The 16649-nt window shown below is 46.6% G+C and overlaps 1 protein-coding gene across 4 annotated transcripts in view; it reads right to left on the reverse strand.

Moving 5' to 3' along the window:
• DAAM2 (dishevelled associated activator of morphogenesis 2) overlaps positions 1-16649 on the reverse strand; it is a 116477-nt gene that overhangs the window by 31537 nt on the left and 68291 nt on the right. For 2 of the 4 annotated variants that reach the window (XM_037842871.1, XM_037842873.1), the window contains exons 1-8: positions 14623-14790; positions 10076-10165; positions 7926-8000; positions 7380-7474; positions 4388-4721; positions 3164-3274; positions 1708-1811; positions 352-418 (exon numbers count right to left, since the gene is read on the reverse strand). In XM_037842871.1, the coding sequence (XP_037698799.1) occupies positions 352-418; positions 1708-1811; positions 3164-3274; positions 4388-4721; positions 7380-7474; positions 7926-8000; positions 10076-10165; positions 14623-14790 (1044 nt within the window). Of the gene's footprint in view, positions 1-351; positions 419-1707; positions 1812-3163; positions 3275-4387; positions 4722-7379; positions 7475-7925; positions 8001-10075; positions 10166-14622; positions 14852-16649 lie in introns of those variants that run through there. The other 2 variants (XM_037842870.1, XM_037842872.1) reach the window with 1 other exon arrangement.

A 16649-nucleotide genomic window follows, 5' to 3' on the forward strand; every position in this document is an offset into this window, starting at 1 on the left:
CAGTCTGCTCTGCTGCTCATGATCTGGTTAGTCGTGGGGAGAGGCGAATGAGGAAATTTCTGGAAGGCAGGGAGTGAGTCAGTCAGGAGCGGCATTTGAGACTGATCATGTACAAGCACTGGCTCCCTTTCCTTTGGGGCTGTGGTCTCCCTTTCTTGGGAGTAGGATGCAGAAGCCCAGAAGCCCACCAGGTGAGGCCTGTCAGGGCTCCAGAAGCAGGGCCTGGCCATGGCATCCACCAGGGAACCCAGTCAACACTGGACCCACCCACCCACCACAGCACAGGGTCTGGGGACCATGTGGGGCCACCTGGAACCCGCTGCAATCACCTCACCCCTACAGGCTCCTCACCATGTCAAACCTCCTGGCTAGCTCCAGGTCGTCCTCATTCCGGACCATCTCGAAGAAGTCTAAGTGCCTAGATGGCACAAGGGGACAGAGAGAGTAGATATTGTAGTCAGGACGCTACATCCTGGTGTAGGGTGACAACCCCTTTGAGTCTTAACTGCTAACTCTGAAAACTTCATTCAGGTGAGGGGGCCCCTTCTTCTCAAATCCAGCCTTCTCAGAGGGGTACCCTATGGAGGTCCATTTCCAAAAGGACTTGTAGGTGAGCACTTTACTCCTTCTGGGAGAGGGGCAACGGTTCAGAAAATGATTGAAGAGGGGTTATAGGACCAAGAAGGAAGAGAAGGCAATGGGTCTGGATAGACCACACATCCTTTTCACAACATCACCCCCCCACCACCACCACCATCTCTGCCAAGACAAAACCAGAAAGAAGCCACCTGTCTATAGGCCAACACTCCCCTCCTTACAGAATCCTCTGCTCCTCCATCAGGCTCTCTCAACCTCACCACTATGGACATTTTAGGCTGGATAATTCCTTGGTTGTGGAGCACTGCTTTGTGCATTATAGGATATTTACCAGTATCCCTGGCCTCGACTCACTAGATGCCAGCCACAGCTAACCCCCTCCAGTTGGGGTAATGAAAAATGTCTCCAGGCATTGCCATATGTCCCCTAGGGGCTAAAATCACCCCTAGTTGAGAGCCACTATCTTACATGCATTGTCCCCAGTGTTTTCACGCTGTCTCCATGTCAACCTTCAAAGCCAATCTCTCTCATTTTTTGCCTCTACCTACCCACTCCACCCCAAAAGGATTCATCTTCTCTCCCTTAAGATCAGTGTAATCAAAAAGCCTATATTAATGGGATAGAACCAGAGGGGCTCAGTAGTAATTCCAAGGAATTTAAGTGTGCCATTTAATCAACAAGGGCCTTTATACCTTGCATTTTGGTTGGAACATTTCTTTGTTGAGCAAGAGTGCAACACCGGGCATTCACCCTTTCTGGCCACCAATGACCAATAGTGAGCGACTTCTTCCAGCCATTTGGAAACCAAAGAATACCCCACTTATTTTCAAATGCCCCCTAGGGGGCAGTACTGCCATGGCTGAGGACTACTGCACTCACCTGTTCAATCACAGGTGAGACAAGCAGGCCAGCAAAGAGGACAGGCAGGGCATAGGTAAGAGGTGGGATAAGGTGTTGGGAGAACTGTCCACCTCCTCCCACTCAGAGCTGATTCAAATCTATACCGGATTACGGCAGGTGGTCTCCCGTGCGAGGGGCAACCTTAAAGTCCTGACCAAACTGAGGCCCTGACTACAGGTTTGCAACGGGGACGGGAGGCCTGGGCCGTACCTGTCCAGTATGGCATTCTCGTGTTGCCGGAGCTTGTCAATCACAGGCTGTATCCCCAGCATCAGGAACTCGTACCGTAGATGTAGGCGGAACTCCAGATTGTCCTAGGGATCACCAAGGGAGGGCAAGACTCACTGGCTGGCTCAGAGACCCCCACTCTCAACGTCCACAAGAGTCCCAGTGGACTCCTCCCTGCCCTGTCCTCCAACCACTGTCCCATGATGCCTCCTGCAGCAAACTTACCTGCAGCTGCCTGAAGTCCCAGAGCTTAAAGAAAGGAGGGGAGGGGACATCCCTTAACCTTTTTATTTCTCTTAAGAAGGCCTACTACCCAGCTCCTTTTAATTCTCCTGCCTCATTTTCTTAAAGTCCCTTACGAGTTTTCTCTCAGCGTTGGCATCAAGGAGCAGTACTGCACGGTGACAAAGAGCAGAAGCTTTGGAATCAGACAGATCTTGGTTCAAATTCCTGCTCTGCCACTTCCTAGTTTTGTGACCTAGGGAAAGCCTTAGTTTCCTCAACTGTAAAATGGGGATAAAATTACTTGCCTAATGGGGTGATATTCATAAAAATTACTTGGTGAGGAATGGTTACCAACTAATCAGAACAGATGCCATTCATAAATAGACGGTAATGGCAAAGGTAATATCAGCATCGTAGGGACAGATAATACCCCCATCCTACTTTTCCAAATCCAGGCTATCAGGATGGAAGAAGAAAATAGGGGAAAGCAGAAATCTTTAAAATACTCCTTTTGTCCTTAAACAGTTGACCCTGAGTAGGGTGTATGATCACCTTAGAATACAGGAAATTCCCCTGTTCTTCAAGTTCTTTTAATATTGCTATTTCTGTGGTCTTTGGATCCCATTCTCAGCCTCTCCAAAGAAGGGAAACCAGAAACCTCACCTCCTGACAGAGGGTGCCAGAAGACCATTACCAAAAATGGGGCACCTGAGCTCCAGGAAAAAGGACCAACACTTGCCTTCCTCCCATAAATGATCCCCCACCCTGAGCCACCATCAGCCAGCCAAGCTTGGCTTTGTCCATGACACAAGTACTGCATGATGTTACATATACAGGAAACTTCCCATGAAGTGCTCCCAGGTTTAGATAAAACCCAGAAGGGTTTTGGGGAAGTAAAGTCAGAATTTGTCCTCAGCACATCATTCAAGAGCCACAGATAAGCCAGGCCGTGGGTAACATGTAATCCAAGCCTGGCTGACGTTGCGTTGCCCTCTGTGACAGCAAGGCTGATGACACTATTCTCTTTCTTAATCCCAAATGAAGGAGGCAAGAGGTTATAACATTAATCTGAAGACAAGGATGGTAGTGGCAGCCATACCAAGCAGATACGTCAGTCCCTTCTCTCTGTCTCTTCTCCTGGAGGCACTCATGCACTTTATCCAGCCCAGGTCCAGGAAATTGGGAACCAGAAGGGCAAGGAGAAGCACCTCACCTCTCCAGCTCCAGCGTTGAGGACAGCATTTATGAAGGACATGATGGCGGTTTTCAGATTCACCTCATCCCGGTATTGGCCCAAACTTCGATCTAGCTCATTTAGCAGTGTCTGGAGGGAAAGGCAGGACAGTTAAGGAGAAAAAGGCTCCTGATCCCACAAGTCCAGCCTCCATGCAGTGACTCCTGCTCTTCCAACCACCTGGAATACCCCATCCATTCTCTCTGTCCAATCATGTCTGTCCAACTTATTTTAGATCCCCTAACCCCTATCTTCACCAACCCACCCCCACTGAAGGCTCACTACTGCCAAGAAGTGTTCTTTGCCTCTTCACACCTCAGCCTTGGTACTGTCTTACTTCTTCTCCACTCAGCTTTTGAGGGCTTGCTTTATATTGTTGGGCAGAGCTTTATAATACTCAGTTGCTTACAGCAAGTATGTTTTCCCTAGCCAGCTCTTTGACAGCACAGACACTGCCTTTATCCTTTTTGCATCTTCTGCAAAGGGTCAGGGGCCACTTTCTGCACAGAGCAGGTGCTCAAAAATGTTTGATGACAGAATAAACAATTAGCCTGTACTAGAGGATAAACCATAGAATTTGTAATGACAGCTCACATCTATCGAGCACTTGCTGTGTACCAGACACTGTGCTAAGACACTTTATATTAGCTGTCCATCTCATTGGTACTTTTCTGCAGAAGGTCAGGGAGAAGACAAGAAAATAACATGGTCTGAGCTCCCAGAATGGGTCCTGGGAACCCACAGTGGACACTGGCCCAGGCGAGGGCTTTAATCTTGACCCCAGCCACTGCACTCTATTCTTAATTCTTATCTGAGACCCTATAAGGGGGCCAGGCTGGGCTCAGAGATGTAGAAGCCACAAAAATGAAGCAGACCAATATTCCAGCCTCAAGTAGCCCATGGTCTAGTGAAGGAGAAAAGTACATTTTCCCAGATAAACCCTTAAAGAGGGTTCTAGATCATAAGGGCCCTCATACCTTTTTTTTTTCCTTGATTGATTGATTGATTTTTTATTCCTCATGTCTTTTTATATAACCCCTCTGGGCCCCTGTTCTCTGCCTGTTCTCTGTCAGGAGCCGCCTTGCATTCTGTATTACTTCCTCGCTCCCTCCATCACCAGTTTCTGCGACAAAGAATCCCCAGTCCTTCAGCCCCGGTGGCGTGCAAGGTCCCTGCCCCAGCCGCCTCCGCCAGGCCACTCACCTGGAAGCGCGTCCGCTCGGCCGCGTACACCTGGTAGTGCAGCATGGCCTGCAGCACCTTCTTGTGGCCCCCCGGCACGAGGCACACGGCGCCCAGGATCTCCAGCACGGCCACCTTGGTCTTGCTGTTCTCCGTGCGGAGGCTCTGGGCGATGGTGCTGATGGCCTCGGGCTGGGCCAGCACGTGCGCCCGCCCCTGGGAGTTGTTCATCAGCGCCTTGATGCAGCCGATGAGGGAGGTGTGGATGCGGCTCTCACAGGTGGCGTGGTCCATGCTCCGGAGGAAATTCAGCAGGCAGGTCAAGCCTTCCAACTCGATGAAGCGAGTCACAAACCTACACCGGCCAGAAGCATTAGCAAAAAAGTACCCTGAGTTTGCATATTATTCCGCATACCTTTCAGGAAATTAATTGCCTATGCATTACCATACACCTGTGTATCACTTTGCACCAAGTTTCCCCTCCTTGATTCATTCATAAAATTTATTTAAAGTGCTGAAATCCTATCATACCCAGAGGTGACTGGCATCTCATTTGCATTTTAAATACATTTAATTTGCATATCATTGACTGTCAATTGCATAGCTTTGATGGTGTGTATGTAAAAGGGGATGATCATGATAATTACTAGAGCTGTTAAGCCTAAATCCACCTCCAGGAATTCTGAAGACTCATCTCCACTGAGGATGTGAATTAACAGAATTACAGTGAGATAACAAGGAGGACTTCCAGACAGTGGGACCATTGGAGTCAGGGAGTCAAAGAACCAAGGCTGGAATCTACCCTTCAAAGGATCCTTAAGAAAAGAGTAGAGTTATCCTGAATGTCAACAGAAATGCAGAAAATAAAAACCATTTAGTGCAGGGGTTCTTAACCTGGAGTCTATGTTCCCCTAAAAAAGGTCTATGGATAGAATTAAGAGGTCCATGACTTGGATAGGAAAAGAAAATCACATTTTTATTTTTGCTAACTTCTAATTGAAATTTAGCACTACCTTCAGTGATGAATATAGGCAATAAATGATAGCAGTATTAGCAGAACATGTGACTTATCACCAAAAGAATTCACAGCTATGTTCATACCAAATTACAGTGGTTGCTGGCATCTCAAAATATCATTTGCACTCATCAGTAGTTCAAAATTATGATGGTTATCATACCCACTGCTAGCTTTGCTATTTAAGGCATAAAGAAGCACAATTATCGCTATCTTACAAAATTCTAACTGTATTTCAATTTAATTGGTTTATTTTAAATCTTGTCTATTTTGTCTAATTTATTTTATTATTTTAAAACATCATTACGAAAACTGGTTCATAGATTTCACCCGGGTGACAAAGACATTCATGGTGCACACAGAGAAAAGGCTTGGAAGCCTTGATTTAGTAGAATGATAGTTAATGACCTGGGGAAATGGTCATAAATGGAGCTGAAGGCACCACTATATTTAAAAATCCACCAGGATCCCAAGTGCATTTGTGCATATTTCTATGTTATAAAAATAGGCCCAGAAAAATAGAAGGATATACTCTCAAATTAAGAATAATTTTTTTTACTTTCTTCTATTACATTTTTTTCTGTATTTCACAAAATTTCCACAATGACTATGTATAATTTTTGTAACTGGAATTTTGTAAAGGGAAAGAAAAATAAATTGGGGTAGGAGACAAACCTCCAGAGAAGAGTGTGTGCATGTGCGTGTATAGATGAGTGCCTTGGTCAGAGGATTATGTGCAAATATGTTAGTGTGACACCCTGTCACCCCCTTCACCCTTAGCATGTCCTGGTGCTGGAGGAATTAGGAAGGCAAGGCTGTGATAACACCCATCTACTTCTTACCCCAACCTTTTCCTGAATCCCCTCTGCATACCAGATCCCCACTCCTACCAGAGAATAAAACGGGGTAGGATGCTCCCATTCTTCTAGAGGCTCTGTTTCCAGGCTCCTGGGGAGGAGGCTCAGCCCAGACAACACACACATGCGTGTGCACACATACACACATGCATACACAGGGCAGGTGGGTGGATTCCTGGTAAATGTTCAACAGCCGGCTCTTGACAGAAATAAAAGCCCTGGTTGTAGCATTTGCTGATTTCCATGGTATAATACTCCCTGCATAGCCAATTTCAAGCTACCAACGTGACATCGGTGAACGAGCAGATGAGACAAGATGTGCAGGAGCACACTATCACACAGAATTTCCACTATGCAGATACAATGGGCACAAAGAAACTCAAAAGCACAGTTAAAAATAAAATGTAGTAAACTAATTAGGGAATGAAAAGTTTTGAATATTTATTACCTTTGTGGTTTATACAATTTATTTAACTGTAAGTTTATATAATTTAATTCTTAATCATAACTATGTTTAACAACTGGCTTGCAAAATTCCTGAAGATTTAACAGTTGGCTCTTGCATATTGCTACGAGCCAGTTCCAGCACATCTCTGGGCCGACCCGAACACAAGGAGAAGCCTTGTGTCCCTTGGGCCCCCTGCCCAGGATGGTCTGAGAAGAGGGATGTTCTGTGGCCTTTAGGGTACCACTCCAGATGGTGAAATCCCATCCACAGACAACTCATCGCCCCCTAGTGGCCGGAGGATTTCGCCAGCTGCATCTGCCTCCTGCCCGGCAGGGGCACTCAGCCTGCCCTCCTCCTCAGGAAGTTCTTTCTTGTACACCTTGTCTGTTTGGCACACCCTCCTGTTTTATCCTCCCAAGAAAAACAAATACTTGCCCTCAATTTCTCTTTAGACAGCTCTTCAGTTCCTAAGGCTAATCCGGTTTTCCTACATTAACTCCCACACCTCCAGCATGCCCAGCCCTGACCACAGTGGGAGGTGGGAGGTGAAGCGGGGCAAAGTGAACGCTAGTGCAATGCAGGGGGGCAGAGTCAGCCCAGGGGACCAGGGTGGGAACCCACACTGCGAGAAGCTTCTGGAAGTGGGTGAAGGGGAATGGAAGGAAGTGAGGACAGGTGAGACAGAGCAGTCACCTCATGGGCTGCGTCCGGAGAGCCGTCTTCAGGTCTTCCACGACTTGGTTCCTCATCTCCATCTCCTCCTCATCAAAGGAGTACAGAGTCTGCATCTGCGGGCAGCAGGCAGAGGGGGTGGGGGTCACCCTGGGCCGCCTGTCTCCCAGCTCTCCTGGACCCCCCAGCCCAGGTGGGACCCAGGGGCCACCTTGCTGCAAGGAGGGTGAGGCCTCAGGGAGTAGTCTATTAAGACACAGAGGTGATCCTGGCCCCGGGCTTCAGTTTCCTCATCAGTAAAATGAGGAGAATTATTGGCCCAGACTATTTCCAAGCCTGCGTGATGTCCACTTGGGTTCATTAATGGTTACATGGTGTGGGACTCTCAAGTCCTACAGAAAGGGGAGAGATCATGATGAGATCTTGGGGATAACTGGAAGGCTGCTGAGCTCCAGTGAGTGGGGCATGAGGTACAGGGAGAGATGAGAAGTGGGACCGGACCACATCTCCAGGGTCACGCTCTCCCTCAGCCTTTCCGGGTGGGGCAGGGGAGGGGGGGCAGCTCACCGCAGCCATGGAGTTGATGCGGTCAATGTAGTAGTCAGGCCAGCTCGTGGCCAGCTTGTTGGGATCTTCCTGCTCCTGCAACAAGAAGAAGTTAGTTAGGAACCGACCAGCAAGACAGGCCTGTTGCCTGTGATCCTAAGCTTCATTCAGTGTTAAGGAAAGTAACCCAGATGTGGGGACTTCAGGGAAGTTGCAAAATCTCCCCAGGCTTCCATTTCTTCCTTGGTAAATTGGGGATAATGAACATTTAATTTCACGACCGGACAATGACATCAGCAGAAACTATGCCAGTATATACAACTTCAATAAGCAACATGTACAATTAAAAATATGTATCTTCTTTTCCCTTATATTGTATTTGTTCTAATCATATTTAATAAAATCTAATTTTACGTCTACTGAATCTAATAAAAGCTTTGCTTATATTTTGTATCAGCAGGTGGCATCTAACACAGAAGGTCTGTGACACAAGTGGGGTGGGGTTGGTCCGAACCAACTGGGCTGCATTATTTTTAAGATTGAGGGGTCACTCAAGCTAAGACAGGTGGGGAGGGTATTCCAGATAGAGGAAGTGCCATGTTGGAAGGCAGAGGGGTATGAAATTTGTGGGGAGATGACACACCGTTTGGTTTGGAAGGTAGTGAGATACCATTTTAGTTAACCTTTTACTCTAGCTGTACAAGAGATCAACTTAAAAGACCACCACAACAGTCAGTTTGGAAAGTGGAGAATCATGAGATATGATTAATTATTCCCAGAATTTTTCTTCCCTCTTTGCTTCCTTCCTTCCTTCATTCCTCATTTCCTTCTTTCTTACTTCCTTATTGCCTTCCTTTCTTTTATGACTTGAGCTTTTTCAAGGCCTGTTTTTCTCCAGATTCCTGGACACAGTGCATGGTATTCTGCAGGTGCCTAATAAATGCACACTGACTATACTAGACAATGGCTTATAATGTGTGCATGACCTTGTCACAAGTTGTCAGACTCCAGTACTTTCCTCCCTAGCGGACCTGATTTATAGCGACAGTGCAGCCACTTGCCATAGCGGCTGGGTGTCTGCTTGAGTCCTTTGACTTTGCAGGCCTTCCTTGCCCCATACTTGGAATACAGGACTAGACATGATCACTTCTCAGGTCCCTGCCAAGTCTAAAATTGTATACGATCCCAATCCTCCAGTGCTGAAGGTCAGTCTGCTTCAGTACGGAGCCCTGGATGGGCCAAATGACCTGACCAGGAAGAGTAAGAGAAGATCTGTGAATGAGAATGGGAGCATGAAGGAGAGACAGCTCAAAACCCACCCCAGGTGGAATAACCAGGTCCTAATCCCCAAATACCTGTATTCTGGGATCAAAGGAACAACCAAAACCCAAGTCTGAAAAATGGGAAGGTAGAAGGGAGATCAAGGAAAAGCAGAAGAAACAGAAAGACTAAAATAGAAAGGTGGTGGGAGAAAGAGACAGAGAGAGGAGGAGATGCACAAAAGAGACATAAAGAGAGAGAAAGACAGGAAAAGGTGTAGAAAGCACAGCCACTGGGAAAGCAGGAGGGGAGGAGATAAAATCCAATTAAGCCCTGACTGGAGTCAAACACCCTCCTTTCTAGGGAGGATCACAATCAGGGGACTACTAACATCTGTTAATGAATGAGAGAGGGAGAGGGATGAAAGAGTGGGGGGGGTCTGACATGTGACTCGTGTTTGTGGCCCTGCTGAGTCCCGGCCTGAGACAGCCCAGAGACCCAAAGATCCAAAAGAGGACCCCCACCCCACCCCCCGCCAACTGAGTTTTTATAACAAAGCTGCTCCCAGGCATAGCCTAGGGCTGCTTGCCCTTCATCCATTCATGGGAACAGACATGAGCTGGGAGTCCAGACTTTTCATCTTCCTACCTCTCTAACAAGTACCACTCCCAAACTCAGCAGGAGCCTGCCTAAAGGGTTTGTGAAAAGCAGAACCCTATTTTCCTGAGTGTAAGTTCCACAAGGGCAGGGATTCTTTCTTTTCCATCACTTTCATTCACTGTTCTTCCTCCAACACCCAGAACAGTGCTGGCACACAATAAATATCTGTTGAATGAACGAGCAAGCAGGGAGACAAGAGTTTTCCCAGTGCTGTGGACTGAGATGGCAGCAGAAGGGGTCAGAGATGGCACCTTCTTCTTGCTGCAGTAGATCTGCCATTTCTTCTCCGGGGGCAGTGCGAACACAGCCTCCCGGTTTTTGTCGGTGAGATCCAATTCATCCTGCACAAACAAGAAGGAAAATGTTTAAAACCTAGAGACAGGTGAGATTAGAACGTTCAGCCCTATAGGGCATTACAATTCCCCCCAACCCATTTCTCAGCCTCACTACCTTCAACCCAAAGAGCATCAAATATATGGCAGTGCAATTCTTTTTCTACTAGAAACACAAGCCCAATCCCCTTGCCCTAATGCAAACCTGTGCTGCTTCTACCGGTACGTCTCTTATTTCCTGTGCACCGTGCCCCCTACTTTTTCTCTGCAAATCCACCCTCCTCCGCCACGTCCACCTGATCCCTGCCCTTCTTCTGTATTGCTTTGCTAGCCCCTTATCTTCTTGCCCAGCATTTCTTATCTTCCTTTCCTTATCCTGCCCAAGACGGTCAACCCCATAGGTCAATTTCTGAGAAAGGAAGTCATCAGGCTAAAGATCAGGTCCTGCCCCACTCTCATATCCTTGTCCTGACCCTTCAATTTTCCCCACCCTTCGAGTCTCTCCCTCAACAATTCTCTGGCTTCCACAACCTTTGAGTGGGTGCCAGAGCAGACCAGGGACAACTGGTGAGGACAAGGGCTCAGCAGAGTAGGGGGGTCAGAGAGCGTCAGGGGAGGCACCGTCCGCTGGAGGCAGCCCCCTCTGACCGCAGAACCACCAAGGCCATGGCTGTACACAGCCTGAGCCACGAGGCTCCACCAGGCTGGCCCACGCTTTCCAAGGAAAACTGGGAAGATACTGAGGTCATCAAGTTTGGGCTAACTCTGTGGGTGGTTTGGGGTGACTGTACTGGCTTGGCTATGCTAGATGGCCCCTACCAAGTTCCCTTATTGATGCTTCCTTTTTCTGTGTTTCATGAGCAATGTCCTGGCTCATTACAGAAAGAGCTTATGGGCCATGGAGAACACAGTACTGCTTTTCAGATCAACTACAAAGGGTTTTGTTCTTATCAAAAGCAAAACTCGCATTAAGACAACAAAGTATGGTATTATTAAATGCTTATATCTGCAAAAATGAGAAACAGTGAAAGCAATATCTAAGGAAGTATAAGCACCTAGCTAGATAAGGGTATTAAATCTCAATCTATGCTCTTTTCCATTTACTTTTTATTCCAAAGAGAACATTTAACACTTTCCTTTACCTAGATAGGAACAGTCTAATAGAAATATGATGTGAGCCACATATTTCTTTTAAAGTTTTCTAGTCACATTATGAAAGAAAAAAATGGGTAAAATTAATTTTACTAATATACTTTAACCCAATATATTTCAAATATTACAATTTAAACAAGAAATTAATATAAAAATTATCAACGAGATATTTTACATCCTTTTTACAAAATAAGTCTTCAAAATCCAGCATGTATTTTTAGACTTACAATTCATCTCAGTTCGGACCACATTTCTGCACCCAGTAGCCCCATGGGGATAATGGATGCCATATGGGATAGCATAAAGAATATTTGAAATAATGTTCTACAGCTTACCTACCCTTAGAATTAAAGACTCCTGCAAATCTAATGCCAAACAAAGGTTCTTGCCTAGACCTGATCCCTCTATATCCCAGAAATGTCTTAAGTCAAAATTCCCAGAACCCTCCTTGAGGCTTCTTGAAGCATTTCCTTTCCATGGTCAGAATCAGAAATAAAAGAATATTTAGACCTATGTGAATCATTCACTTCCCAGCACAAACTCTGCAACTTTTCTACTTTGTGCCTTTGCTGATGCCATTCGTTCTACAGTCACCCTATGCACCACGGTCTAATTCCCATGGTTCAACTTTGCCTTCCCCCAGCAAGCCTTCCCTAGATCCTCCCAGGTAAGAACCACCTCTCCCTGCCTGAATTCCATAGCAGTTTATGGTTATATTTTGGTTGTCTATGCACTTCTCTTTCTTTGCCAGTGGTCTTTTATCACTGAATCACTAAATGGACAAATCTCAGCAATTTTGCTCAGCCCAGGCAGCACATGTCTTTTTTTGGCCACTCACTCCTCATTGAATCCCTCTTCCCTGGTTTCTTCAACAACCACACTCTCCAAGAATTCCTCCTGCTTCACTCTGTGTTCCCCGCTGAGCTCCCTTCTATACCACCTTTACATGCTGAAGTGCATGGGGCACCATCCTGGGTCCTTTTCTCTCCTCCTGGTGCTGCTTCTCCCCAGATGAAGCCTTCTCACTTCTGACTCAAGTCAGAAACTCAGGTCTTCTTTTATACCTACTCACCCATTCCCAGGGACTCAGCTATTATCCCAGACTCTTATCCTGCTCGTTTCCTGAGCTCCAGACCTTCAGACCCACCTCTCTACTTTGATGCCCCTCAGGTACCTCATATGCTTCCATAGTATTACTATGTGCCTGTGCTGTGCTTAATGCTTATTTACTTATTTAAAATTTACAACAGCCCATTTTACAGATGAGAAAACTGAGGCATAGAGAGATTATGTAAATTAAACTCATGAACCCAGCCCACCAAATCCGAATCTTCTCCAGAATCTCCTGTCCTAAACAGAGCCCCAGTATCTACCCAAGTCCTCAAGTCAGAAACCCAGGTCTTCTTTTATACCTACTCACTCACAGTCCCAGCAAGTCCTATCATGTTGCCTCCTAAATAGCAGAATATGTCTGCTTCTCTCTCTCCTCACTGCTAACATTCTAAACCAAGCCACCTTTTTCCCAAGGCTGGATTTCACAGACAGCCCACTAGCACCTTCTTCAACAGGGTACCCTGAATGGTCTTTTCAAAAAGTGGACTGGACACCTCAAATCCCTGCTTAAAGCTTCCAGTGGCTTCCAATCACCCTTATGATTAAATCCAAAATCCTTAATTATTCTGGTTTCCACTGAGTCCCCTAAAAGGACCCAGATCTTTTCTGATGTTTCGTCTACAGGGGACCCCCTGCCATTATTCCATACCCCTATTCACCTCTCTAACCCTTACTCTGCCTTCAGGTTTCATGGCAATGTCACTGCATCAGGAAAGCCAACTCTCTCCCCAGTGCAGAATAAAGCACAGTCCCCTTGAAGGTTCACTTTCCTCACACTCACCACACTTATTACCTTCAAGATCAGTGGCCCTGCTAGACTTCAGGTTCTTGGCGGCAGAGACCATGTCTGACTGTTCATCTCCAAATCCGCATCCCCACAGGGGCCAGCACACAGCAGTGTCTTGAGAAATATTTTTCACTTGTTTGATTGATCTCTGACACTAGCCTCCTTGCTGGCAAGACGTTTCTGATTCATCCTTGCTTTTGACAAATTGTTTTGCAAGGAGCCTTGCCCACTAAAGATGCTCAAGAAATATTTGTTGACTAAAAGGCCCAAAGAGCAGCTCTTGTCATGTCTTTTGTCAAAACTCATGCGCTCTATTCAAGAAAATGTCCCTGACTAACACCGATCAGGCTTGAATGTTATTCTACACTATTACACACTTCATTTCTCTCCTATCCTAAGGCAATGGATAAATCAAGACAGCAATAACTTTTCCTGAGCGGGAGGCAATGAGGAAGCAGGACAACTTTTTCACACAACTTGCATGGTTTATCTTTTGGTGGCTGTTTCATCTTATAGTGGTTTCTCAAGTGTGAAGCCACATTCCAAACCACATGGCACTGTTGCTCTACTGGATGGTCTGCAAACCCTCTACAGGAATCAAAGACTAAGAGCTAACTGTAGATGAACTTGTGCTTATTGTTTTATACCAGTTTTCAGGCCTGAAACCTGGGTATGGGTCCAGAATTCTTGGCCTGGGAACTTCCTTTGTGTGGAGGCCTGTCTCCAACATCAGACCTCCAAGACGAGGAGTTGTGATTTTCTCCTGTTCTGTCTCTTGCTGGTCAGAGTATGAAGTATCAAAGATGTAGCAATGTCTTGTCTGGATAGGCATCTCTGAAAGTTAGGTAGAGCTGGTACCCGCATAGACCACAGATCTGCCACCTCACCGTAGCTAGACCCAGGATATAATCATCCTGGACCTGAACCAGGTCCCAGGTGTGATACACGCATATCCACCTCCATACTTCTGTCTAACCACCTCTGCCCAGAGGTGCTCAGGGTGTGCCTTCAGAATCCCACTCTGTCCCTTCTTTCTGCCTCTGGGATGAAAGATTCCAGGGAAATTCCAGAAAGCAGAAGAGATAAAGTTGCCAAGTGTTCTGATTTGAGGATCCTCACTTTCTTATTTCACAAAAGCCAAGTAGATCTGCCTCTTTCTATGGTGGCCTAACTACTGCACCATGAGGATATGGGTGATAGGTCCATTCTTTTAAAGATAAATTTTTATGGTTTGCACCCCCAGTGTGTGGCTTTGCTTCTCTCTCACAGTCTGGGGCACCTACCTCAGCCCCAAGCAGTGTTTCAAGAGATGGAGATCCTAGCACCTGGGTGTCTCTCCTCGGTCCTGCTCTGCTTGACCCATCCACCCTCCTCCCCATTGTCAACACCCTCCCTCCCCTGTCCCCTTACTGACCACCAGCTCTGCGAAGCGGACATTCAGCTCCTCAGGGTTCGGGATGGGGCTGGAGAATTCCATGTACTGCAGAGGGTGGCTGTCCCGGAGATTGATCTCGGGGAGATCGCTGCCCCCAAAGCAACACAGGAAGCCCAGGCCATGGCGGCTCCTCTTGCGGGGGGCCATGGTCACGGAAGGCCAGAAGGGTCAGCAGCCAGGCGCCCTAGGTCCTCATGGTGATCTGGGCCTGAGAACAGGAAGCACAGAGTGGTCAGGCTTGGCAGCTAGACAGGTGAGGGCAGCAGTCCCTCTGCCGTCATAACCACGTTGCCCCCCAGACTGGCAGGAGCCCTCAACCAATATACAAGGAAGCCTCCTTTCTCCCACAGTTCAGTTTCTTCTGTTCCCTCCATCTCCTTCAGCCTAGAGGCATTAACAAGAGACCCACCATACCCTCCCGTTGTCTCTTGCCACAGACACTTCTAGATTCTCCCTCTTTGCCTCCAGGGAGGGGCAAATCACAGACTGTGAATTCCAGGTAGTCAGAGTTGGAGCCCATCTTACCCTCCCCATCACTGTGTGGATGGGAATCCTGTTCCCTGTCCAGGGCAGAGCTCACTTACTCACTTAATCCTTTCAGGATCCAGAGAAATTCAACTGAAAGGCATCAACCAGTGTGGAGGGAAGGGGTGAAGAAGGCTGACAAAGGAGACACCAGACTGCTTATATCGCCTGGCTCCAGGAGTGGGGGCCTCTAGAGGAGTAAAGGACTGAAACCTTCAGAGACTTACCTGTTTTCTGCACAGTCAATTGTACCCAGACTTGTTTGGGTAAGTGTAAAATAACAAACAGGGCACTGGTTTACCCATCCATCTAGGAAAAGGGGGCTGATTGCCCTCAGAGTGTCACCCAAGGGAGTCATTAGACTGAACTCTGGACAAAAAATTAGAGTTGATCACTGGAATGGCAGCCAATGTATTGAAGGAAATTTGTTAAAATCTGATTACCATACCAGCTCATAACAGAAGACAGTGCTCTGGCCAGAGACATGAGCTGTAGGACAGCCAAAGGCTGGGTGGTCATTGGAAAAGAAGGGGTTAAATCTGTGACTTGACACTGGGAGGGTCTAGTTCAAAGCTGAATAGTTTGAGAATACTGGCCCCATCACTGAAGCCACATAGTCACTAGATAGATTAAATTAAGTCCAGCTGTCAGGACACAGGCCTCCCAAAAGGGCTGACCCATCCTTGAACACTGGTTTTAAGCAACCCAGGTAGTTTGGTAGAGGACTTTAGCTCACACACCAAACAGCTGCCCAAACAGATTCTCCTCATCCCATGCTCATACACCTTGACTGTTTGGACATAAACAGAGGATTCTGCCTCTATCCCTGTTGAATGTTATGTCATTGGTTTGGAGTAAGGATTTTTTGAGTCTTGATTTTTAGTTGTTACTCCCAGATCTGGTCTTTGACAGGAAGATCAGAATGCCTCCACATCATCGCTAAAAACGTTGACCACAACAAGGACAAAGATGAACCTCCATAACACAGCAACCCCCTCTTGGAATGCCAGAGAACTATTTATCAGCAGTCTCAAGGGACACTCCTTCAACCAGCTCTGAATCCATGTAACCATGCTCTTATCTAGTCCTTCTTTTTAAAAAGATACTGTACAAGACTAATCCTAGAGCCCATGGAACTCAAGACATGGCTAACCTAAGGCATTGCCTTGAACCAAACTCGAGAACCTTATATAAAAAAGAACACTGTCCGAAACAGAAAGCACCAGGCCTAGATGATTCCACTGGTGAATTACACCAGACATTTAAGAAATGATACCAATTCTCCACAATCTGTTCCAAAAAATAGACGCAGAGGGAATATTTCCTAGCTCATTCTATGGGGCCAAAATTACCCAAATACCAAAACCAAAAAAAGGCATACAAAAAAAGAAAACTATAGACCAACAGCTCTCATGACGCAGATGCAACAATCCTCAACAGAACATTAACAAATTGAATCCAAGAATGCATAAAAAGAATTA

The sequence above is a fragment of the Choloepus didactylus genome, chromosome 7, assembly GCF_015220235.1.
Source record: "Choloepus didactylus isolate mChoDid1 chromosome 7, mChoDid1.pri, whole genome shotgun sequence".
Classification (NCBI taxonomy): Eukaryota; Metazoa; Chordata; class Mammalia; order Pilosa; family Megalonychidae; genus Choloepus; species Choloepus didactylus.